Source organism: Ochotona princeps, chromosome 9 (genome assembly GCF_030435755.1).
Source record: "Ochotona princeps isolate mOchPri1 chromosome 9, mOchPri1.hap1, whole genome shotgun sequence".
Lineage (NCBI taxonomy): Eukaryota > Metazoa > Chordata > Mammalia > Lagomorpha > Ochotonidae > Ochotona > Ochotona princeps.
The window spans coordinates 42723389-42749292 of record NC_080840.1 but is presented as its reverse complement, the minus strand read 5'-3'; the positions used below and the strand labels follow the sequence as shown (position 1 = coordinate 42749292).

Genomic DNA, 25904 nt, shown 5'->3' with positions numbered 1-25904 from the left:
ATAGATACAGAAAGGGAGGGGGTCTTCCATCTGCAAGTTCACTCCCCAAATGGCTAAATGGCCAGGGTCAGTAGATTTAGACTGCAGCCAAGAGCAAGGATTCTCCTGTGTCTCCCATAAAGTTGAAGGAACCCAAGCATGTGAGCTATCCTCCCTGCTTCCCAGGAGCATTAGCAAGGCATTCAATTAACAGTGGAGCAGCTGGGACGCAATTAGGCACCCATAAGGGATGTTTATGCTGCAGGTGGCAGCTTAATCCAATGTGCCACAATGCCAGTCCCAGTCGCTGCTTCTTAATTCCACAAATGCCATCAACAATTCAAATGCTCATAAATAAAATAATCTGTTATCTAGAGTTAACAGAAACTAAAGTGATTTAATCATATGGAATGATTGTTGACAATGCAGGATCTGAAGAACTGCCTATAATCACATTGTTATTTATCCTTCAAATGGCATTCAATATTAAAGAATAATAAACTACTGAATACCAAACTGTACTTTTAAAAGACCTTTTCTGTTTGGGTTATTTACAATGCAATGCCCAGACAGGGGAGATCAGTAATTATAATAATGCTGTTTTAAACTATTAGAAAGAAAGATCAAAAATAACTGTAAATATATTCATTCAGAGTAAAAGAACACTTGGAAAGCAAAAAAAAGAAAATAGTTCCTCAACAATTAAGGGTCCATTTATTCATGGAATAATGTAGAAATACAGGATTTATGAAGAAAAGATAAACTATTTTCCAGTCACTGGCATAACACTAGAAATAAATCAATGCCTATGACATGGCATTGACATGGATGGGATATAAACTAAAGGGGGAACACACAAACAATAGCCTCTGATACATACTGATAAGTGCTGCAACAAAGATACACAGGGAGCACAGGGAAGTAACGGATGTGCCAGCCTGGAGCGTACAAAGGATTGTACAACAAGGTTAGCCTAAGGAGAACTGTGAAATGATTAAGCATCCTTTACCTACCCACCCTCTTCACTATGGGCTTCTTCAGATTCCACATTGACCTTTCACAAAAGAAACAACACAGCAGGAAACCCCAAAAGAGAAGCCACTTGCTGGAAATGCCATCCAGGATGTTGTTGTCCTTCTGCAAAGGCAGTCAACCTACCTATGCTGCTTTATGGTCTAGTGGGTCACAGGGAGGTCCAAAACCCAAGCACAAAACCTGTCTCCAATAATACTATGGGTTGGAGCAACTCATAGCCGTGGGCTCTCACTATCTGACTTTCACAATTTGAAAAGAAATGTGAAAACTGATCAACAGCAATAAAAAACAAAAACTGTAATAAAATGCAACTTTATTGTCCCCTTCCCACCACTAGCTTAGCTAGCTGGAGTCCTTTCACCCACAAAGAAGACCGGGACTGCATTCTCAGGATCTGGTCTCACTCCTGGCCAAACCCAGCCCACCTGCTGCAGGCATCTGAGGAATAAATCTGCAGAAGAGAATCCTGTCTTGTCTCTATCTCTAAACTTGAAAACAACAAAAACAAAACAAAATAAAACAAAAAAACCCCACAATTTATATTTTCAAGGAGATTGGGTTGCAGGGAGGAAAGAAGATTTACTGGAACAGCTTCAGTCTTATTGTATGCAGTGATTCTAAAATGATAGAATGATCTGGGAGATTAATGTAAAGTTCAAATAGTCTGTCATTCTTCACAAAATCCTATAGTGTAGTTTTTAATACTTTTTTAGTCATTGACCCTTTTGAAAACTCTAGAGAAGCTCACGTAGTCCTTCCTGCAGCCAATATACACATTGCATTCACTACATGCTCGTGCATATTTGCACGATTCATTTCTTCAAAATATGTTTACTTACAGTTCCCAAAGGTTCACAGCATTCAGTCAAAAAGTCCTTACTCTACTGCTGTATCATTAGTCTCATTTACAGGTGACAAAAGAAAGACTGAGGTGTTAATTAACTAGGGTTATAATTCTATCTACAGGAAAAAATAACTAGATATGAAATGTATTTCGTATCATGTCATTCATTTGCTAGCAAGTACAGCTTGTACACCTAATCTGAACCAGGAACTTTTTTAGGGGATATAGTGTGGAGCAAATACTGCCATTTGGTATTCAGTGGTCAGAGAATCTCTGTATAATTAAAACAAAGGAATCATCAAAAAATTAAAAAACAAGCCACTCGGCTTCCCTTATTAGTAAAGAAACCCAGCTTTATCTAGAAAAGGCAGAAAGCAGGTAGAAGTTAGAATGTATATCTGCACAAACCAGAATGCCCAATGCTACACAACAACACAACAAACACAAGCCTTTCTACCAGGGCTATTCTGTGCACTCTCTTGGGCTGAAGTGCTCAAAGCTTAGCGATAAGTTAACATGAAAATAAATCTCCAAGAGGAGCCTCAGCAACTTATTCTGAAGTACACTTTTCATTACAGTCCCAAGGAGAAAAAAAAAATGCAAACTTAAAAAGTAGAATCCAAAAAGTCTTAGGTACACACATAGATTTGGAAATCCTTTCTTGTGAAAAGGGGCAAGTGTGACTGGAAATTGTATTTTGAAGGAAACCGATGTTTGTATCCCTTTCCTCAGAATGCCTCGGATCCATAAGGCTTCCAAAAAATATCTATAACCATGTCCCCTATATTCTTGAACTTACTAAGACAGGAATCTGCCTCTGGTAAACAGAGAAGGAAATACAAACAATCCAGGTTTTAGTAATAGAATTAAATTGCAAAATCTATAAAGTATGACTTCATTTCTACTGCTTCTATTGGTGCTTATGCCTTAAGATGAAAAATGAGGCCATTTATTCTTTCTCATGCTTTGCCACGAATTACTTCTTCTTCACACCTCCTTCTCTAATTATTAGTATCTCCTTATTGTCATCTTCTCTTTCCCTTCCTCATTATTTCTTGTTCCTTCTTCTGCTCTTCCAGGCAGCAGTTGGTCCATGCTTGGCATGTCTCACTGATCTTCTGCTTTACCTGTCTTTCTGATTGCATTCAGGTCATCTATCAGGGTTTACTGTCAGGGTTTCAGAGGCAGACAGCACATGCATTTTGTCGGTCAAGAAAGTGCTCTGTACCGGATTAGGGCAAGACAGAGGGTTGGGAGAACGATGGCAGTAATGCAGTAATTTGCAAAATTTTAACTACGGTGACTTTAAGTTGAAAACTAACTAAAGCAAATACTGCTAAGAACTGGGCCAGATATATCTTTATGCTAAATCAAGCTTGCTGGGTTCTTATTTTAAACTATCTTCTGTAGGATATTATACACAGACACTGCACACACATATAGTATATAGATAGACACAGAAGGAAATAGAAGCTAAAAAAAGAGTGACACTGGCTAAGAAAATCTTCCAAAGTTTGATTAAACCAAAATTCGTGGGCACATATGAGATACAAATTAGTCAGCAACCTAAACCTTGAGACTTAAAAACCACAATGTATTACTTCATCAGCCTTTCAGTTCAAACAAATGTATTTTAAGATTTTTAATCCAAATCCCATTTATGTTGAATTTTAATTCTTTTTACTACAAGAATTAAAAAATCAGTACAATAGTAATCAATGCATGGTACTGCGTGGAATACTAGCATTGTGTAATGGAGTACCTGAGTTTAAGTCCTGGTTCCATTCTCAATTCCAGTTTTGTGTTAATATGCACTCCAACTGGGAAATAGCAAGCCTGTGACTTGAGTATTGAGGTCCCTGCCACCCATATAGGAGATCTACAATCTGAGTTTCTGGCTTCTAGCTGTGGCCTTGTCCAGCCCTAGCTGTGGCAGGCACTTAGGGAATGAACCAGCAAATAGCAAATCTTTTTCAGTCTCTTCTTTTCTGTCTCTTCTCTCTTTGTATCTCCTTCTCAATCTCTATCTATCACTGTCTTTCAATAAAATAAAACTTAATAGCAATCAACCTAAAATTTTTAATATAAGAATCTTTTTATTTTTAAATATTTATTTATTTTTATTGGAAAGGCAGTTTTACAAAGAGAAGGAGAGACAAAATCTTCCATTCATAGGATCACTCTCCAAATGGCCACAATGGCCAGGGCTGAGCCAATCTGAAGCCAGGAGCCAGAAGCTTCTTCCAGGTCTCTCACATGGGTGCAAGGTCCCAAGACTTTGAGCCATCCTCTGCTGCTCTCCCATGCCATAAGCAAGGAGTTGGATGAGAAGCCAAGCAGCTGGGACATGAGCCGGTGCCCATATGGGATGCTGTTGCTATCAGGTAAAGGATGAGCTAATTGAGCCATCACACCAGCACCACCTAAAACTTTCTAACAGTTTCATCTTCTCTCAGTGTATATACAGATATTCTGAAATAATAGAAGATTCAAATATGCACACGTACATAAAACATGAATTCAAACATACAAAATGAAAAAATATAAAGGCCCTCAATGTAGTAAAAACTCCATATCCAACAGTATTTATCAAAAATTGAAGAAAGTAAATGATCCTCATGATTTTTTCCAGTGATTCTAAAATTATAACGAAAGTCCTAATCATAGGGATTTTCTTAGCCAAAAAAGTGATTAAAGTAGCAGATAAAATCAAAGTATTTCACAGCAAACATACATTGGATGACTCGTGGATAGAAGTAAACATTCTCATCCTTGGTATAAATAACTGGTCTTGCCCGTCCATCTGACTGAAGTCCAACAAACATCCCTGGGTTCCTTGTAGATTCCAGACTTACGGATGCATTTTCCAAGTTCTTCTTAATTTTAAAATGACAGTCAACATCTCCTGTACCCTACAATCAATACATGTTTTTATAAGTGCAGACAACACTGAATGACAGAATTCAAAACTTTATTTCACAAGAATATTGCTTTGCTTCATTTTCAGACCATCATGATAGATCTTTTTCTGTTAATTGCACTTTATGATTCATCAAGATCTAGACACAGAAATCCCATGACAGGTAGGGTAGATTAGTAGCAACACTACTGCTTGATGGAAATACACAGAAATACATCAGTAACCAATTTCCTCATTAGATCAACATTGTACAGTGGAATTACACAAACCTAAGAGTATAACCAATGACACATAGGTACATGATGTGTGTGTATTCGGGGGAGGTTTAGGCTATTAGTCCCAAGGGTCAAAATGAACAAAACAAAGGGAGACCAAATCAAGCAGAAGAGACAATGGTGTGATTATTATCAATAGATGTGGTAAACATGAGATGAATAAGGTTACGGTTAGTGTAATACTTTATAATGCCTTACAGTAAAGTTGTCTTGATAAGTAGTATTCTTTAAAATAAAAATAGTGTAGCGAATACACACATCAACAATAATCATTTACTATCATTGTCAAATATATTTTGTGCTATACATAACTGTGTATAATATGCTTCTATATCATTGACAATATAGACTTGTTTGGACCAGTTTACCATAAACAAAAACATAACACATTGTGACACAACACCATAACAGCTATGACATCACTAGGTAATAGGAATTTCTTAGCTTATATTCACTCAGTGTATAACTATTCTAAAGTGATGGGAAGAAAGTAAAACATACTTGTTTATCATAAGCCATTTACACTTACTTAAATATAAGCCAAATTTATATATTTGTCTACATTTTCCTGTTGAATTTTCAAAAATAATGTACACAGTCACACAGAGCCTGTAGCAAGACATACAACAGTTAGATGCCTAGGAATAAGCTTTATACTCTTGACATCACTATAGTCCTCTCTCCCCATCATAGGACATTAAAAATAAAAAACTATAAAATGTTTCATCTCCCATACTTAAAAGTTTTCTTCAAAAAATTTACAGTTCTAGAAAATTATTTGTGAGAATTAAAATTTTTATTACCAAGTGTTATTTTAAAAGATCGATAGAAATTTGGAAAATTAACTTTCTATAACAGAGAATTATATCCTAATCTCCATTCACATATGTACTTTTTATAGATGAAAATGAAGCCTGCTTCTCTTTCCTATTTTATAAATATGAATTAAGCATCTTTTATCTCTTGTTCTCATTATGGATTCCATGGAATTCTGGCCTGATTCATTTACAATCAAGTACAGAACGCAGTTGCACATATAGTTGTTCATAAGTCAAATGGGATACTGATGGACTGCTGGGGTTGGGAAAAAGAGGAAAGCACCAAGTGCACAAGATTCAGGAAAGACTTCCTGGAGAAGGCGAACTAAGTGCTAAACAACACTACACTGAGGAGAGAAAGCTGGCTGGTGTGGGGCAGGGTATCTCAGGCAAAGAGATACCTGGAACAACGGCAGGGAGGCAGTAGGCAGCATGACCTCTGGATGAACAACTTTTTGATGCCACACAACGCCAGAGAGAAGGTAAGAGTAGAGAAGTAGGCCTAGTTAGTATGCAATCCAGGGAGTTTGAGCCTGATCTCAGATTATGCAGCTAATGAAGGATTTTATGAGCAGAGCTTAAATTATATTCAGAACAATTCTTGAACATGTTTGTAACATCTCTCCAACAGAAGAAAAATCTCATTATTTACCCAATTAGCTAGTTTTACATCCCTTTGTTGCTTTCTAATAAGTACCAACATGATCTCCATTCTCTCCCAATTGTTCATATAGTCTTAGGAGTTCCCTTTCATTTTTCTTCAGTAAACTTTACTTTTTGTAAGTTTTAGGTTTGCAGAAAAATTCAGAAGATATTGCAGAGTTTCCAAAAACCCACACTCACTTTTTACTTTTACTGTCTTACATTTGTACAGTATGCTTGTTACAATTAAAATCCAATGCTGATACATTATTACTAATCTACAGTTTATTCAGATTTCCCTGATTTTTTTTAACAAGTAGCTATAGCTATCTGCCCAGGGCCTCATCAAGGGTGCTACGTTCATTTATGTCTCCTTGTGCTCCTCTTGGTTGTGACAGTTTCTCAGACTTGCCTTGTTTCTCAGCCCTTGATAATTACCAGCACAGAACTGTTAGCAAATACTGCCTTGAGAAACAATTCCATCCTCTAGGGTGCAGTGCTCATTTGCAATCCCCTTTTGCCCTCAGTCTTACTGACTCCATTTGTTTACAGAGATAGGTCAGTACCTATTTCCACCATGCTTTTCTCAGAAATTTTTCCACACATTTGTATGTGTGGTTCTTGCCACTGTCTGCATTATTTCCTGAGATTTCCAAGAACTTTTTAAATTTACATATATTAAGATTCACTCTCTGTAATATATACTGCTGTGGATTTTGACAAAAGTATTATGTCTTCTGTCCCCTAGTTCAGTGCCATACAAATCCACTATGTTTCTCCTATTCTTCTCTTCCACACTATTCTCAAAATTGGTCTCAAAACGCTAGCAAATACTAATGTTATATGACAGAAATATATATAATATAGCATAGAATAGTATAGTATAGCATACTTGTCCAACATACAGAAAGTTAATCACTGACATCTGGGTAGCAGAACAAAGTGGGCATTTTATTGCAGAGCATAATGTACACAGCCAGGAAGCTATCCCTTAATTCCAAGAATCCCATATGACAGCCAGGTCTGAAGGTGGTCTGGGCCAGTACAAGCCATAATTGGGTCTGGAGATCAACCTCGTGGGGGTTCTGGAAGGTTTCCAGTGGGTATGAAGGTCAGGTCTTGGAGTGGGAAAAACTGAGTTCTTGCACTTACTGTTCTGGGAAGTGGACAAGTAGGGATCCAATGGGTGGTACCAAAGGGCCATTACATGCAGTGGTACATATGACAGGGCTGATGACTGACCTGGTAAGTGTTCTGGTAGGCATTCCCTGATCAGATCAGTATAGACACAGATATGTATAGGATAGGACAGACAGCAGTCCAGACCAGGCTACACACCCACAGAGGAACAAGAAAACCATGGCTGTGGCAAGCCAAGGCAGCATGACCTGATCAAGAGTAGGTCCCCTGAATCCCATGAGTACTTTGGACCAATGGGATCCCCAGTCTCAGGGAATATCCCACGGATGCATGGTCTAACACTAGAGTACATGTTGCAGGACTGGACTATCCCTGTTGCTTACTCCAGAGAAAGAGTAAATCCAGATGCTCATGAAAGACACTAGTACAAGCAGATCCTTTACTCCCATAGAAGACCTCAAGTGTCTCTTCAAATGGTAGAAAGAACAAACAGCACAACACTTCAAGCCAAGTTCTATGGAAAGCACCTTGGCCTATGGACACTCTGAAAAAGACATGGGCAACCAATAGGCCTCAGAACTTATACAGAGGGAACAAATAAGAGCTCCTGCGAAGACAGCTAGGATATGGCACTGCTTACACAACGACCACTCAACATCCCCAGGACATTCTCCTCCCCCATCAACAAGGCATTTGAGGCTAAACCATCTCATCTCCTGCCACTAATGCACCCTTACAAGAAACAATGTACCTTCTTCCCTCTTCACCCAGTGTCAAGACACATCTCTCTCACCTCTACTTCCCTCGTGGACACTTCCCTCCTGGACACTCTATCACAGCCCCACATGTGTCTGCAATCCCCATCCCCTCACCTCTGTAATAATCATTTAAAAATTAAAATTTAAAGAGTAAATTTAAAAATAAATAATGGAATGCATTTTTAAAAAGCAAAAATTTCCAGATTCCTTGGGAGTTAGGAATGAAGGTTTTTTGTACTAAAGCTTGCACTGATAGCTGCGGGCTCAGACAGTGTCCATGTTCCAGACTGGCCATTGATTCTCCTGACCTCCTCTTGATTGGTTAGTGATGCACACTCCAAGGAATTTTACGACAGCCAAGCTATCTTCAGTCAATGTGGAGGCTACATACACATGGTGGTTACTTCCTGCTCTGAGCCGGAATTCCACTGAATCAAGATTCCCAAGAAGTTTTATGAGGCACTTACACTATTACCTCATATTGCGAATTTTTCATAGTTAGCAGTTAATTAGCAAACCTAAATGAAAGGCAAGACATCTGGAGCTAAGGGTAAGCAGCAGGTTTCTGGTGACAGAAACTTACATTCAAATTTGATTTCAGTTTCACTAAGTTTTATACTTTGCAGTTGAGTGGCCTGGTATTATGCATACCAAACCCATCAATGTGTTTTCATATTTAAATTTCTTATAAATATAAATTGCCATTTTAAAATTATGTGCATGTATAGAAATATTTTGAGATGAGAGTCAAAACTGCATAAATCTGCAATGAAAGAATCTCTGCCAGTTTCTACGACTAACTCTTGCTCATAAACTCGTATCCGACTAGCGTAGGATGTGTCTGTATGTTTCTTTGAAATGCTGATGACTCTTGAGCTTGTTTTCCCATAACTCCTACATGTTTGTACTCATGCTTGTCATGTTCCACCCATGTTGTCTTGAGGCGTGTTTTCCCTCTTTGAATTAACCACCTTACAGTTGTCCCTAGTGACCCTCATGTTGTTTGTTGCTAACTAGGATTTCTACTACAGCAAAATCTATTAAAATGATTTATTCCTACAGGATAATAATTTTCTAGTGATAAAATAGAAACATTTGTTACTGAATAGACCTAACTTTTCCAAATATACAATAGGAACCACATTAGAACTATTAATGATTTTATCCAATTCATGACAAGAAGTACATGTTCAGCAACTAACACAGCTGTGGCACTGTTGGGTTTTTAAAGTATGATAATATGAGCATGCATTATCACTACCTTTGAAAACAGCTTAAATCTTTTTGGAGATCCTAAGCATGGCTTACTAAATACAAGCAAACCAAAATAGTTAAGGGGATTATTATCACTCTGCTTTCAAAAGTAATGTAATTCCAATCAAGTAATTCCTGGTAACACTGTGAATTCAAAAAGGAACATACTTCATTTTTACACATAAATATTATTTCTTAAGAGCAAAAATGCATGTGTATCCTTACAAAAAACTTTTTTCAAAATATCAGATGGAGAATTTAAAGTCAGACACTCAAACCAGTGGATAATTTCAAAAGTTTTAATACAAATGTTGGCTAGGAAGTAAGCATTAACCTAAAAAAGTGAGAGGGGCAGAAAGGGGAAAAAAGAGAAAGTTCCTGTGGTTGAATAAGAGAATTAAAGGAAGAAATCAGAAGCATGCCTTAGGGAATCAAGATGGCGATATAGAGTAAGAACACATTTAAAGAGATGGAAAAATATTAGCCAATGTGAACCAGAGAGGGAAAGGACAGAACAACAGCAGAGGGGTACCTGGAGACTGGCAGACACTGGAAAGCAGCGAAAACAACGGTGTGGTGTTGCAGTGACTGACACCCAAGCAACACTCAGCAAACAGCAATCTGAACTCCACTGGCAACTGGACTGCGCCAGCAACAAGGTGGGAAGGGATATTTACCAGGAGCTCCAGAGGTGAGTCCAGAAAAGAACTGCTCATCCTGTTGGTTTTTTTGATTTGGCCAGGAGCACAGACAGAGTGGCAGGACCAAGGTGTGAGGTGTGGCACCAGGGTGGATTTCATAGCCCAGTCGGCCTACTAAGCTGAATAGGGCACCACTTAAGGAGGCAAGGGCTATGGGGAGGGCTGCACATGTAAGGATCTGGGAGTGAACTCATTTCTGGCTCAGTGAACTGCAACAACATGGCATCCTACAAGTTCCACCTAAAACAGGTCTGGGTAGCCCTCAGACTGACAAACAGCAGATCAAGAACTCTAGTAGTGGCACATCAGGTGCCATTTCTTACAGTGTGGTAAAGAATTTAAGACTGCAGGAGACAACAGGGAGCTGTGCATGCGCTGAGCTTGGCGAGAACTCATTCAGCTCAGTGCATTCACTGATCCCACAGGAAAATAATACTGGCTATGTCATTGTACTGGTCAAAATAGGTCCCTATGGCCCACAGACCTAACAGGCAACAGGTTCCAGCAAGATCAGCAACACCAATAACCTTGATCTATATAGACAACCTGATGTCTCCCTAACCTTGGCACCTGCTCCAACCAGAAGTGGGAGAAAGGTTGTACAGACAGCAGAGCAGCCTCAGCATGGTATCACAGGAGGTGGAAACTGGTGAGGAAGGAGCTGGGGCTACAGAGACCATGGTGGAAATCTAACATAAGAACCCAGACCAGTTTCTTTGTGAAATTCAAATCTTTCAGCATTAACTTATCAACACAATAATTTTTCCCAAATACATACAAATTTTTAACAGAAGTGGCAGTAAGATATCGGCCTCTACAGAAAGCTAGTATCTGTGAATTAAAGAGACACGGGGGCATAAAGAACTGACCTGATAAACATGTCGTAGGCCAGGACGACTTCCAAAATCCTACTTTGAACTGAAGATCTTTGCTGAAATTTAAAAAAATAGTTGCAAAATTTTCTCTGTAACCTGCAAGGACAACATCGAAACCCCTGATGCTAGAGATGGATATTGAACTGGCTACGTTGGTACATCCGCATACATTTAAAAGAATATTTATTTATTTATTTATTTACTTATTTATTTGAAAGGCAGAGTCACAAACAGAGAGAGAGAGATGGAGAGAGTGACAGAGATCACCCATATACTTGTTCACTCTTCAAATAGTATCAATAACCACATCTGACCCAGGCTAAAATTGAGAGCAAGGAATATACGTTGGTTTCCCACATAGTAGCAGGGATCCAAATATTTTGGCCATCATCTGCTGCCTTCCCACGTATGCTAGCAGTAAGATAAATTAGAAGAGGAGCAGCCTGGATTCAAATCAGTACTTCGGTACCAGCAACTTAACCCATTGAGCCATAATGCTCACACTCTATATCTATACCCATTTTAAATACTGAGTACTTCCATATTGATTGGTGAATATGTGCAGCCTGAGCCCCTCATAACTCCCTAGATGAACGTGGGAGAGACCTTTGGAGCTACAACCCAATGAGGGGGTTCAAAATTAGAGGCCCTGATAGCACAGCCAAGCAATCTCTTGCCTCCCTTCTCAACCAGGGTCTTTCCTCATTCTTATTTCACAAAGTTGTACTCTAGTATTTGTATTGTACTAAACGTAAGCATAGAATTTTAAATATTATCCAACTGCATATGGATCTGTTATTCCTAATTTTAATTTTTCTCAGATTTCCTTATTAGTCTGTTTTCCATTTAGTTCCTGCTTTACAACAGCTGCTGCCTAGCTCACTGGACAAAGTCATGTACAGTCAAGAGATAACGTGCCCATCTCCAAAAGCTTGAGAATTTCTGACATCTGCCAGAAACACTTAACTTCAGTGTTCTGCATACCACCTATGCAATCACATCATGCTAGCTCCTTTGCCTTTGTCAATAGACCTCGTGGACTGTTCTGCATCAGCTATCTCTGTCTAAATGCAAACAGAACAGATGCCTCTGCTTTTTTGCCAATTGCAGTATATCCTTAAGAAAAACAGATGCTTGGGCTTGAATCTCCAAATATCTGAATATATGCCTCAGTGCAGAGTACACAGGAAATCCTGAATCTAGCATTTTACCCAGAGAAGTCCATTAAGGAGGGGAAATAGAAAGGTCTTGCAGTGTTAACACAAAGTACAAGTTGACTGAAATCGTACACAATGTCCTTTACCTTACTATTTTGAAATCCATCAAAGAAGGTAAGAAGCTGTTAACAAAGCTGGCCTTGGAAAAATTGCTGAAGAAGAAAAGTTTTTATGCTTGCAATCACCTACCCTCCCCATACTTTGACCTTGGTCTCTTCATGTAGGTCAACCTGAATTTTCACTCCTGCTATCTCAACTCCCACAATCAAATAGCTCCTACACAGTGCCTTAAATGCACATGTGAAATATCATCAAGCCAACAGCTAAAACTAAGTCGTCAGATTGAAAGGGTAGTGGGGCTAATCCTATTTGCTCCTTAATCAGCGCCCCTACAAGGTTCTAATGATGAAATCCACAAGGTCATTTGTTTCTTCAGTAGTTAGTACTGTGATGTCCAGTCTTTCCTTGAGGGAGTTCTTTTCCAGGGATCCCAGACTCTGAGCAAAAAGTAACTGCACCTGCACACAGCCCCAGACTGACGGGAGCCCATTTCGCCAATATCAAACTCCAAAAGGACACAATAATACAGACTAATTAAATGATTACCATGAACGCTGTAAGTCAGCCAGGAACTTGAACCTGAGCTGAACGTACACCTTTTTTTTTCTTTTTTTTATTAATTATTTTGCATTATGTGACAGTTTCATAGGCTCTGGGAACCCCCCCACCCCTCCCCACGCCCCTCCCCCCTGGTGGATTCCTCCACCTTGATGCAGTATTACATGAACATACACCTTTTAGATCCAACTTAAACCTGCAAAAATCTTCACCTCTAAGTCCCTAGGGAGCCCATGAATTGACAGCTGCCTAGTCGCATGCTCTGCACTTTGGAGTAAATGTCTCCTTCACAGCCTAATGTTAGAGATTGGTTTTCTGCACTTTAGCTTAGTAGACTCTTATTGAGGGGCTCTATAACAACTCTTCCCACTGATCTCGGAGGATTGTTCCATATCAATATTAAGGCTTAGGAGTTAGGTTGCCCTCTTATGAATCTCAGCTCTAAAATCCCTGGATAGTTCTATGCCAGCTGCTTAACCTGGCTCATATCCAACTCCTGCAACTGAAGAACAAGGAACTTTGTGGTTGCTCTGTGGAAGGATAATACTTCTGTATGGTAACATGTGCATTTCTGCTCACTAGCTCACTAGCTTCTTTCAAGTGAACGTCAACGACTTCTCCACTGTCTTAGTCTCATTAGCCACAGCTAACTAAGCATAGAACAAATAAAAAACGAGTGGGTATGGGATTGCAGCAGGGGCATTTGATACAGGACGTAAAGGTTTTGCGACACACTTGCAAAAAGGTTAACTTATTTGGAGGACATGATTCCCAGCACAATGGGAGAAATGAATGGAAGAAATGAATGTAAAAAAGAAAAAGCATACAGATTGAAAGAGAAGAATTGAAAAGTCATAAAGATCACCATCCAACCAATTTGTGTTTGAGGCAATTAGAGGGAAGGCAATGATCGCTAAGTGTCCTTTCAGTTGCCATTCAGAGAATACACAAATTTCCAATGTTATCCCACCTCTAAGTTTGAGGTGATACTTATTTATGCTTCAAGAAACTCTAGCCAGCAATTTCCAAACATATACACACCTAAGCTTGTGTCAAACAGCAACTCAGTATTTCATGGTTCTGAACACTCCCAGGAACATTAGAAGAAAAATGCTGATGCAACTTGCAGATTTTGATGATACAAAGGGAAAACTATTTCCAGATGCTCCTCTTATGGAGTAACCAAGCATTAGACGAACTCAAAATCCTAACTAGTCTGAGTGTTTTGTTATATATTTTTATCCCAATTAGTCCGCTTGTGAGTTTGACTTCCTCTCTTTTAAAGTGATGATAAAATTAAGTTTCTTATCATCTTGTAAGTGAATCAGAGATATTAATTAAATGTATATGCACATATGTTTTCCCTCTTACATTGTGAGCATCAGTGCAGCTCACAAGACACAAACTTGGAAGTTTGAAGCAAAGACAGGAAGGAGGACTATGAAAGAGCTATTTCCTCTCTCTCTCTCTACACCCACAAGTTCATACAAGCTCTCCCACACAGCCAGATGTCATCTGGTAAAGAGAAAGAAGAGGGAGGAACTTTGAGTTTACCCAAGAGACACATCTAGATCATCTAAATGAAATTGTTGCAAACAGCAATAGATGACAGGAGCATTAATAAGTAAATTGAGTGTACAATCTCATTTGGGCTAATTTTGCAGGATAATTATGACTATATAGAAGATATTACCTTACTTACCTTCTACATCACCTTCTAACACTGGTTAAAGAAGGCCTCTAATATTAAAACTTTAAAATTCCATCCTTAGTCAAAACACAAGACTGCCAAAGGCAGAAATGCAGATACCAAGTGGAGTAGTAAGGAAGTACTGGTGAGTTTTCTAGAGCCTTGTTTCAGTGAAGCATGGTTCACAAACCAATTTCAACAAGAATATTTGGGAACCTGCTGGAGATGTGTATTCATGTTCCACCCCAGGCTTTATGAACCAAAACCTGCTTTCCTACAATATTTCCAGGTAGCTTCTACGCACATGACATTTCAGAAGCACAGTCTACATGGGCAGGATTCTTCTCTTAGACCAGGAATGAGGCTGCCCTCCACACTTAATCCAAAACACACTAAATACAACATATGATTTCCAAGATGCTCCATGTAAATCCAGCAGACAAAACAGAAAGTGCTGTTCTCATGTCTGGTACTGACAAGCGGCTTAAACATTTGCTGAACGCAATAAGAATAGGTGCTTACTGTTCCATCACACTGGCCATCCTTAATTCTCAGATACATCTGGGTACTTGTCACACTTTCAAACATGCAAATCCCCGAGCTGATTTTATGCACTCTCCAGTATGATTTTTCAGAGTGATTTCCCAGTCCACTGCAGCTCCCATCAGGGTGGAGACACAGGGCCTGGCACAGGCTGGTGGCAAGCAGGATCACAGCAGTGTTGAGGAACACTCCCTGCAAAGCAGCAAGCAGAACAAAGAGCCAGTGGCAACAGGTTCACATTTCTCTAGTGAGGAACATTGTAGGGGTAACTCTCATAGAATATGCAGTGATCAGGATCTTACCAAAAATTGACTGAAAAATGAGCAATAATGACAATAAAATAATAATTTAACTTCTAAATAAAGCTAAAGAAAGTTAAAAGAAATTTGTTTACATCAATCATTTATTGAGATTATAAGGGTCAGAATCAGATGTTTCAGGGCTTTATTTTTAAAAATACAAATTAAATATTTCTTTTAAGGAATGTGTAACACTATGAATAGATAATTTAATATCAATGTAAAGCAGAATACATTTTAAAATATGCTTTAAGGGTATATAAATTATGAAATATACTGTTTGGCTATTGGTTGGAAGCATACTGTAATAATATTGGGGCAAATAGTGAGAAGGGAATATGGGGAGTAAGATGGGGAGAGAAATGGGGGAATTTCTATACCTATAAAAATGCATCACAAAAAATAATAAAAAATAATTTTAAAAAGAAAAATATCAAAAATACACATGTAAGAATGAATGAAAAGCAATAGTAAATGCAACTAAGGAATTTTACATGATCTTTAATTTGAGAAAAAAATAAAAAGCTCTTAAATGTTAATTAGTGGGCCTGGTGCAATAGCCTAGAGGCTAAATCCTTGCCTTGCATGCACCAGGCTCCCACGTGAGCCCCAGTTCTTGTTCCAGCTGCTCCACTTCCCATCTTGCTCCCTGTTTGTAGCCTGGCAAAACAGTAGAGGATTATCCAAAGCCTTGGGATGCTGCACCCATGTGGGAGTTCCAGAAGAAGATCCTGGCTCCTGGCTTTGGATCAGGTCAGCTCCGGCTGTTCCGGCCACTTGGAGAGTAAACCAGCAGACAGAAGATCTTTTTCTCTATATTCCTCCTCTCTATATATCTGTCTTTCCAATTAATATTAATTATAATAAAAGCTAATTAGAATATACTAACAATGTCAACAAATTGATAGAAAAAATATTAAATCACAAAATATAAATAGTGAACAAACTAAATATAATCCACATAGTGGATTAAAATAAAAAACTAAAACAGGATATTTGTTCTTCTAGAAAATAGTAATAAATTTTCCTTTTAAGGATTACACTGAATATTGAAGTCAGTGAGATGAATATTTTCTTAAAATGCTAAAAGAAACTGGTTAATAACATTTAGCTTAACCTGAGAGGTCTGACCCTTGCTTCAGGTTCTGAGAGATAATCTCTAATCCCTTACCACGTCATACATACCCAGTAGGAGTGACTTAGCCAGGGGTCTTGAGCTAGCCAGATGGAAACATTATGGTCTAGGGAGGAGGCGCAGTGTCATAAAATGTTAATTTGATATGGACTAGGCAGGAAGGTAGGTAAATCCGCAGAGTCGGAAGTAAGTGCAAGCCACAAGCTCCTGTCTCATGTGCAGTTCTACTTGTCAATCAGAATGTCCACTTATCTAGGATTACCATTTCATGCAGATGCTATGTAAATATGTGTATTAGACTGTACTTGAAATTTTATGGAGTATCATAAACTCCTTGCTGGCTTTATGCCTATAGAGGCACCTCCTCCTACTTCTTAAAAGAGGCCAGCATTTGGAATAAGCTCCTTCTTGTGCCATAGATCATGAATACTGAGGATGCTGGCTCTGCTTCATCTCACCAGCTTCTCCTTCTGGACCCATTTCTAACACAAAGCATGGCTGTGTGCGGTGGGGGGTGGAGTGTTCTCTTTTTCATATTTTAAACCACTTTATGTTTACATGTCTGTGTTTAGAATATTTCTCAAAGTCGAAGGCAAAAGGCTGGAAAAAATAGTACCTTTTCTTCCCACAATGATTGACTGTCTTAAGAGTTGCCTGGAGCATAAGCTCAATCACATGGCCCTGCTTACGTAACAGAACTACAATGAAGACTGTGAACACCAAAGAGGAGTTTAAATGATTGGTAATACCCTGTGTGCACTGTTACACATCACTGCTGAGGGAGCAGACCTGTCCTGGCTGCATGGGAGAGAACAACAAGAAACGCCATGATGGTGTTTTTCCTAAATTTTGCTCTTACCTCAGCACATTTTAACCTATATCCTTTCTACGAAACCATCACTGGGGGTATGCTAAATTTCAATATATTCTATGTATCCTTGTAGTACTATATTAAGTCTTGGTAGTGGTCTCATAGATTCCTAAGCCTGTAGTTGGAGTTAGTAAAATTGGTTCCCTACAGTTTCATAGTTGGCTTAACTTAAACCAAAGTTTAAAAAAAATGTTACATCTGAGGGGCAGAAGGAGTGGGGGCATGCCAGTGTGCGCCTAGAGCCTTAAAAATTTCGTATTGTGGCCCAGTACCATGGCCTAGCAGCTGAAGTCCTCACCTTGAATGCGCCGGGATCCCATATGGACACCGGTTCTAATCCCGCAGCTCCACTTCCCATCCAGCTCCCTATTTGTGGCCTGGGAAAGCAGTCACAGACGGCCCAGTGCATTGGGACCCTGCACCAACGTGGGAGACCCCGAAAGAAGTTTCTGGCTCCTGGGTCCGGATCGGCCTAGCACCAGCCGTTGCAGCCGCTGGGGGAGTGAATCGTCAGACGGAAGATCTTCCTATCTGTCTCTCCTCCTCTCTGTATATCTGACTTTGCAATAAAAATAAATAAATCTTTAAAAAATTTCATATTCTGATTTCTAAATTCAATTTCTCAGTTTCTAAGCTAAGAAAATAACAAAAGATATGGTCAAATGCATATGTCAAAGTACGTACTGCAGTAACATATGCACAAGTATGAAAATGAAGAGATTAATGTTCAAGAATAAAAATTACATACATACATCCCTATATTTGAATATTATTTTTAATGAACTCATTTGAAAGGCAGAATGACAGAGAGAGGAGGGAGAAAGAGAGAGTGAAAGAGATCTTCCGCTCAGTGGTTTACTAGTTTACTGGTTCAAATGGTTGCAGTAGTTGTGGCTAGTCTGGCCAAAACCAGGTTGCAGGAATTCCACCCATGTCTTTCATGTAAATAGCAGAAGCCCAAGCATTTGGGCCATCTTCTGCTTCATCTGCACGTGCATTTGAAGGGAACTGGACTGAAAGTAGAGGAGCCAGAGCCCAAGCCAATGCTCTTACATGGGTTGAAAGTATTTCAAATGGTAGCTTAATCTACCACACCATACTAAATATTATTAGATTGAATGTTATTGAGCAGAATGTAAAATTATCATTTCAAAAAAAAAAAGCAATGTGATGAAATGCTTAATACATACTAAGTTCAAAAAGTTTTAAAGATAAACAAGTTATGGTTTGAATAACGATCTACTATTTACCAATCATGCTTTACAAATCAAGTTTCTCCCTTTGATTTTTCTTTTCATTCACATTTAAAATACAGGTAAGTCAGTATTTTTATGATAATCAGATTTCATCTCACATGTGATGAAATTCTCAGTGAAGTGATTGAAAATTGACAATCTCCTAAATTATAACTGTACTAATGTGGTAATGCTATAACAATATCACAAACATTGTAAAAACAGAAGTGTAAACATAATGAAATTATCACACATGCGCACCATTCAAAGGCTTTAAATCCTGTCAGGAAAGTTAAAATACACTTTTGTTTGATTCTTAAATGCGAGGTTCTCAAGCTCTTTATTAAGAATTCCCACATCCACAGTTTTTACTTCCAACTTCAATTTGAAATAATATTTTACATCTATCACAGTTTCACTGTTGCTAAAGCTGAGGGTCCTACGACCTTTCAAAGTCTGGATAAACAGAATATTAATAGGCATCAATGCCATCTAGTGGAAAGAGATTTGATTACTGCATTACGACTCAATCCAAGAATTATCCTCAACAGGGCAAAAGAAAGTAGGTATTTAGCAATATAAATGTTAAGAGGTTTAGCAGTATAAACTTTACCTTGACAAAAATCACAAATTCTTTTGAAAAGTCTGCATAGCCTGCTGCTGAGTCACCAGCTATGCCATGATGATCAAAAATAACTGTGTGACCAGGAACCCTTGCTGATTCAAGCAGTGCACAGCGATTGGGCTGATAAAGCACCCGTAGTTTAGTGGCAGCTCCACCACTAGCCTGAAATAAAATGTAAAGAAAAAAAAGAAAGAAAGAAAGAAAAATAAAGCAACAACTCTTAACTATCAAGACTTAAATTTACAATATCTTGACATTTTGTGTGTGTGTACACTCTACTTCACTGTCTAAAATCCTTATACTATTTATCTAGTCTTGACTGCAGTGGCAAGACAATTTAGTAAGATGTTAATATTCATTTTGTTGATATTCATGTTTCATTTCTTCTTTTGTGAATTTTTAAAATGTGTTTGACACTGAAAATTGAGGTGCAAGCACTTGGTACAACAGCTAATATATGACTTGGGATGCCTGCCACCCTACATCAGGCTCCATGAATTGAATTCTCTGCTCTGTTCTGGATCCATTCCTACAAATAGGCCCGGGGAAGGCAGAAAGGTGACTGAAGTAGCTGGATCCCTGCCATGCACATAGGCTATCCAGATGGAATTCTGGGCTCCAGACTTTAGTTGGTCCTGTCCCAGCTGCTGGGAGACATTTGAGGCATGACCTAGAGGATAGCTCTCTCACTCTCTGCTCTCTCTCAGTCCCTTTCTCACTCTCCGTTTCTCTGCTTTTCAGATTTAAAAAAAAAAGTTAGAATTATTCTAGGCTTTGCATTTTAAAAAACTGACATCAGCAGGTTTTGCCTTTAGATGGTTATGGGGTAAGTGCTTGCCCTAGGCATGAGGATGCTGCCATCACAGGTTAGAGTGCCTCAGTTCAAGTCCTGATCGCTGCTCATCCTAGGTTTTTGCTAATGCACAGCCCGAGAGACAACAGGTGATGGGTAAACTGGTTTAGTGAGTGCCCCCTCCCAATGTGGAAAATCTGCATTGAGTTCCTGGATCCCAAATATTTATGAAGTGAACCAGTAGACAGGGGGTCTATGTGTGTGGTCTTCCCTGATCTTTAAATAAAATAAGGGAAAAAAAAGACTAAGGTATCTGAAGATGTCATGCTACAGACAGTCATTCTTAGTTTAAGACAGTGTTTGAGGCCCTACTTTATTCCTCTCCACCTCAGTGCCCCATGGAGTGCCCCTCTTGAATGGTTGAAACCAAGACATTAAGTCTAGCAAGTTCAGCAAGTTTCCAATGTCAAATACAACAGGAAAGCTCCACCACTGTTTATACCTGATGAATACTTCCAAGTCCTCAGCACAGACCAATACTGTCATCAGATATTCTAAACGACCATACCGGTGAAAAGATATGCCTCAAGCAACTGAGAGGATCTCCCGCCAGTACAGTACAACCTAGTGGGATAGGATGGTAGGGCCTATCCCCTTATCTCCCACCTCCCTCCAAAAATGGGAAGAAGAAATAGCAAGCTTGGAAACAATGATCACACCCACTTCTCTCTAACTCTAGATCCTTCCCACCCTGACTGACCATGTAAACATCATCTATAATAAAAAAATGAATATATATATGCAAAAATATACTGTACAGGGTTTTGGTACTACTAATATTTGATGAAAAGAACAGCTGCTACTCACCATCCCAGTAACAAAGCCATTATCAAGACCAAGAGAAAGATGCTTCACCTCATGACTTTGGAAAATACATATATTTCCTTTGTTGAAAGTAACATCAAAGAGACCTAAAAAACATGTTTAACTATTATCAAGTAATTCATGATTTTAACACTTTTTTCTTCTTCAATTATACCCTGAAATGTTCTCATAAAAAGTGTTATAGCATCTCTCAAATGTTTTTAATTGATACACGGCAAAATGCCTCTCTACAACATGTTCAGGTTGTAGTAACTCATAATGTGTAAATTTGTTTGCATAAGTAAAAATTATTGTGGAAGGTAAGTAATTTTTAGTCATGATGCACTTTATTTCCTAATGAGTTGCCTCTGAGTTTGGACATATAATATAAAATTTATCCTATACATTATATAGTGCCTACAAAATGTTTTCAGAGAAGCAAAATTAGATCAACCTTCTTACCATTCCCAACACAGCTCATTTTGTACCAACTCAAAATTTCAGCCTAGTCAGTATATAACACATGAAAGAGGATTATGATACTTTTTGGGTAACTTCAGTTCTTTAGTACCAATTGTTAATGTGAAATGATTCACTGTCTATTTTAATTATTTACTTTATTCCTACTATGTGCCTCTACATCTAGCATTAGTAGATCCAGCTAACGAATTCTATAACTGTGTTTTTATTCCAACAAATTTTATGGGCCAATACTTTCAGTTAAGAACAAGTTCACTGTATAATTTAATGCTCTAACACACATTAAACCCATATTTCTATAAATGAAAGCAAATCAAAAGCTTTCTACCTAATTAATTTCTAAATCACCTTTGTTTACCCAATAAATATATCTTAATGGTTAAAAATTAGGTACTTTCAAAAATTAAGCTGTGTTGATGCGCACTTGAAGATAATCCTTGTTTAAGGTGTTAATGCAATGAAGAAAAAACTAAGAGACAAGATTCTGATTTGAGTCTAACCTCTACTCATTAGCTAACCTTGGACAAGTCATTTTTCACATCTCAGTTCCAGCTTTCTCATCAATAAACTCAGAGCAAGAGTTCCCAAAAACTATCATTCAGCTGATTCACTAAGAATGTGAACTAGTGAGTTAATGGTTAAAGATTCCAAACACTAAGGGACTGTTATTAAAAAATAGGCTAGGAATAATTTTCATGGTTTAACTCAAACTTCTATTTGATATGATATCATAATACCAAAATCTAAACCCATAAAACTATAGAGATTATTTTACCAATTTTAATAATTTTAATGAATAATTCATTTCTTAATTTTATCTTTTACAACAACTTTATATAAATGCACTCCACATGTCACACAATCCACTCATTTAGAGCATACAAGCCAATAGTTTTTTGTGTGTTTCTATAATTGTGAACCATTACAACTAGTTTTAGATTTCAACCCCCAAGAAATAAATGTAGTAAGTTAGTTATCACTCCAAATTGATCTCCCCTTCCTACCTGTATATGCCCTCTCTACTCTGGCTCTTTTTATTTGAATATTCTAGACATTTGTCCCTGCATCCTCTAATCTATCATCATATATCATTTCAGAAGCATCTCGTCATTTTTTTTTCTCTTCAACAATCCAAGTCCCTAGTTTACTTTATTCTATGGCATAGGATTTTTTTTTTTTTTAAAGTTTCTTTTTTTTTTTTTTAATTATTTATTATTTAACTTCAGTAATTACATTGTATTATGTGACACAGTTACATAGATACTTGGGTTCTCCCCACCCCTCCCCAAACCCTCCCACCATGGTGGATTCCTCCACCTTATTGCATAACCACAGCTCAAGTTCAGTTGAGATTTCCCCATTGCAAGCGTATACCAAACATAGAGTGATGCCGCATATCAATGTGACTGCAATCTTATGATATTTTTCTTTCTCTATGTGGCAGATTCATCCATGTTATTACAAATTACGAGATTCCACTCTTCGTGTCAGAATGGTATTTCATTGTGTACACAACATTTTCTTTGTTCATTTATCCATTAATGAACATCTAGGCTGATTTCACATCTTGGTTATTATGAACAGTGTCACTGTAAATATGGGAGTGCAAAAATCCCTTTAAAAACTATTTCCTTAAAAAAAAACCTCTTTCCTTTGCATATGTGTTCAGTGGTGGGATTGTTATATTATATGGTGAGTCTCCCTTTAGTCTTATGTGAAAGATAAAGAGACATATTTAGAAAGATCCTCCATGTATTCACACATTTCCCAAATGCCTTTAAGTCATAAGTGAGCAAGACTGAAGCCAGGAGTTAAGAACTCAATTTGACTCTCTTAACTGAATAGGGAAAGCCATTAACGACTGCTTCCAGGGTACACATTAATAGGAAGCAGGATCAAAATCAGAGCCAAGATTCAAACTAGGTACCTGGATACAAAATGCAAGTGTTCCAAGCAGTGACTTAACTGCTGATAAATGTCCTTTAAATAGCTATATTTTTAAATTTTGAGAGGGCTTCTTACTCTTTTCCATAATGGTTATTCTAATTACATTCTAATCAATAGTATGTAAGTAGTCATCTTGCCGATCTCACAACTTTGATAATTAGCCATTTAACTAGAGTGAAGTGACTTGCTGTGGTTTTCACTTAAATTTCCCTGATGATTAGTAATGTTAATAATTTTCATATACCTATGATTATCCGCATATCCTCTTCTGAGAAATGTGTCATTTGTTATATTTATTTTCTTGCTATTGTTATTATAGCTCAATAGTATATAATGATACAGTATAGTAACATAATATAGCTACATATTAACTACTTGATAGATTATAGCTTATTTTTCCCATTCTGTATGCTGCCTCTACTTTCTTAATTTTTTCTTTCAATGTGCGGAAACGTTTAATTTGATGTTATCCCATTGATCTATTTTTGCTTTTGCTACTTTTGCTTTTCAGATAATATTTAAAACATCATTGCCAGGATTAAAGTCATAGAACTTTACAGAAGCATGCTGTTTAACTTTCATGTGTCTATTAAATTTCTGTCCTTTTTCCTATTAGCAATCTTATTGTGGACTTCTAGTTTTTTAAGATTATTTATTTTTTTTTTGAAAGGCAAAGTGACAAAGAGATAAACAAAGATAAATAAACCTTCAATCTTCTAGTTGATTCCTCACCTGCCTGCAACAACCAGGGCTGATCCAAGCCACAGTCAAGAGTCCAGAACTCCATCCAGGCTACCCACATGGGTGGCAGAAACTGCATACTATAATCAATTATCCGCTGTCTCCAAAAATGCACATTGGCAACATGTTGGTTCAGAAGTAGTAACAGGCCTCCATCCAGAGCACGCCAGTATGGGATGTCAGCTAAACCTATTGTGTCAGCCAAACCTATTGTGTCCTAATGTTCATCCATGATATCTAGTTTTATTACCTTGCTGTCAAAAAAGATAAGTGCTACACTCTTCTTAAATTTCTCTTATGACCCAATGTAGAATCTATTCTGGAGAAAACTGAATTGAGATGAATGGAGGAATAAAATGGGATCAGTTAGATGGACTACCCTGTAAATGTTGTTAGGTCAATTCTGTCTACAGTGAAGTTTAAAATCAATGTTTCTTTGTTGATTTTTGTGTCCATACAATTTTTCTTTAGCTGAAAGTTGGGTGTTAGAAATCCTTGACACAAGGCATTTCAAAAGTTTTATGAAAAATGGAATTGCAAGGTAAATTTATTTTGGTGCAAAAAAATGGGAAATCCATACTTAATTTTCATTGACTTTTTACTGGATTTGTGTTATACACTGCTAGAAAGTATGAAGAGTAAAATGTTTCTCTATTTTCTTCTTCTTTCCATTAGTTTGGTCTACACAGAGGCTCACACGCTGGCCATTGGCCTAAGGTAAAAGTTCCAGAAAGGATCAATTCAGAAAGTCAAAGTGGAAGATACAAACCCTAGAAGTGTTGTTTCAGTTGCATTCCTTTCTCAAAACATGTACAAAGGGATAACTCAGGAAGGGTGATTTCCCTCCTTGATGTGGGAGTGGCAAGGTCCCTTCATAAACTGGCCTTTGGAATGCGTGCAGAGGAGAACTCACTCCAGTCCCTAGATCTCTTATGTTCCTGGATAGCTCAATCCCTGTGAGCAAAGGCATTTTTAAAACATTTTTTATTTTTTTAAATTTTTAAATTTTATTTATTTACTTACTTGAAAGGGAGATGAAGACAAAGACAGAAATAGAAAGAGAGAGAGAGAGAGAGAGAGAGATTTTCCATCTATTAGTCCCTCCCCAAATGCTTGCAATAGCTGCGAATGGACCAGGCTGAAGAGAGGAGCCAAGAACTCCATCTGGGTCTTTCACTAGAGTGTCAGGGACTCAAATAGTTGGGCCATCATCTGCTGCCTTTCCAGACACACGAAGCTCAAACAGAAGGCGAGCAGCTGGACTCAAACTGTACCTTTGTACTTAATTTGGAATGTAACTTGCTGTGCCATGCACCTGTCCCCATAAACTGATTTTATAAGCAGACATTTCAACACAGAAAAGAAAGCACTCTTCTCTGTTTATAAGATAAAGCATGTATATATATGCCTTTCATATATATATATATACACACACACATCCTTTATCTTATCTGTGTGTGTGTGTGTGTGTGTGTGTGTGTATACATGAAAGGCAGAGCAAGAGACATCAACTGGTTCACTCCCCCAAACGGCCATAGTTGCTGTAGCTGAGCCAAACCAAAACCCCAACTAGGAATTCCTTTGGGACTTTTATATATGTGGCAA

The 25904-nt window shown here is 38.0% G+C and overlaps 1 protein-coding gene across 1 annotated transcript in view; it reads right to left on the bottom strand.

Moving 5' to 3' along the window:
• RP1 (RP1 axonemal microtubule associated) overlaps positions 1 to 25904 on the bottom strand; it is a 280642-nt gene that overhangs the window by 140372 nt on the left and 114366 nt on the right. Inside the window, exons 13-16 of the mRNA XM_058668634.1 lie at positions 21135 to 21238; positions 19463 to 19636; positions 15289 to 15501; positions 4593 to 4770 (exon numbers count right to left, since the gene is read on the bottom strand). Coding sequence (XP_058524617.1) covers positions 4593 to 4770; positions 15289 to 15501; positions 19463 to 19636; positions 21135 to 21238 — 669 coding nt within the window. The remainder of the gene's footprint in view (positions 1 to 4592; positions 4771 to 15288; positions 15502 to 19462; positions 19637 to 21134; positions 21239 to 25904) is intronic.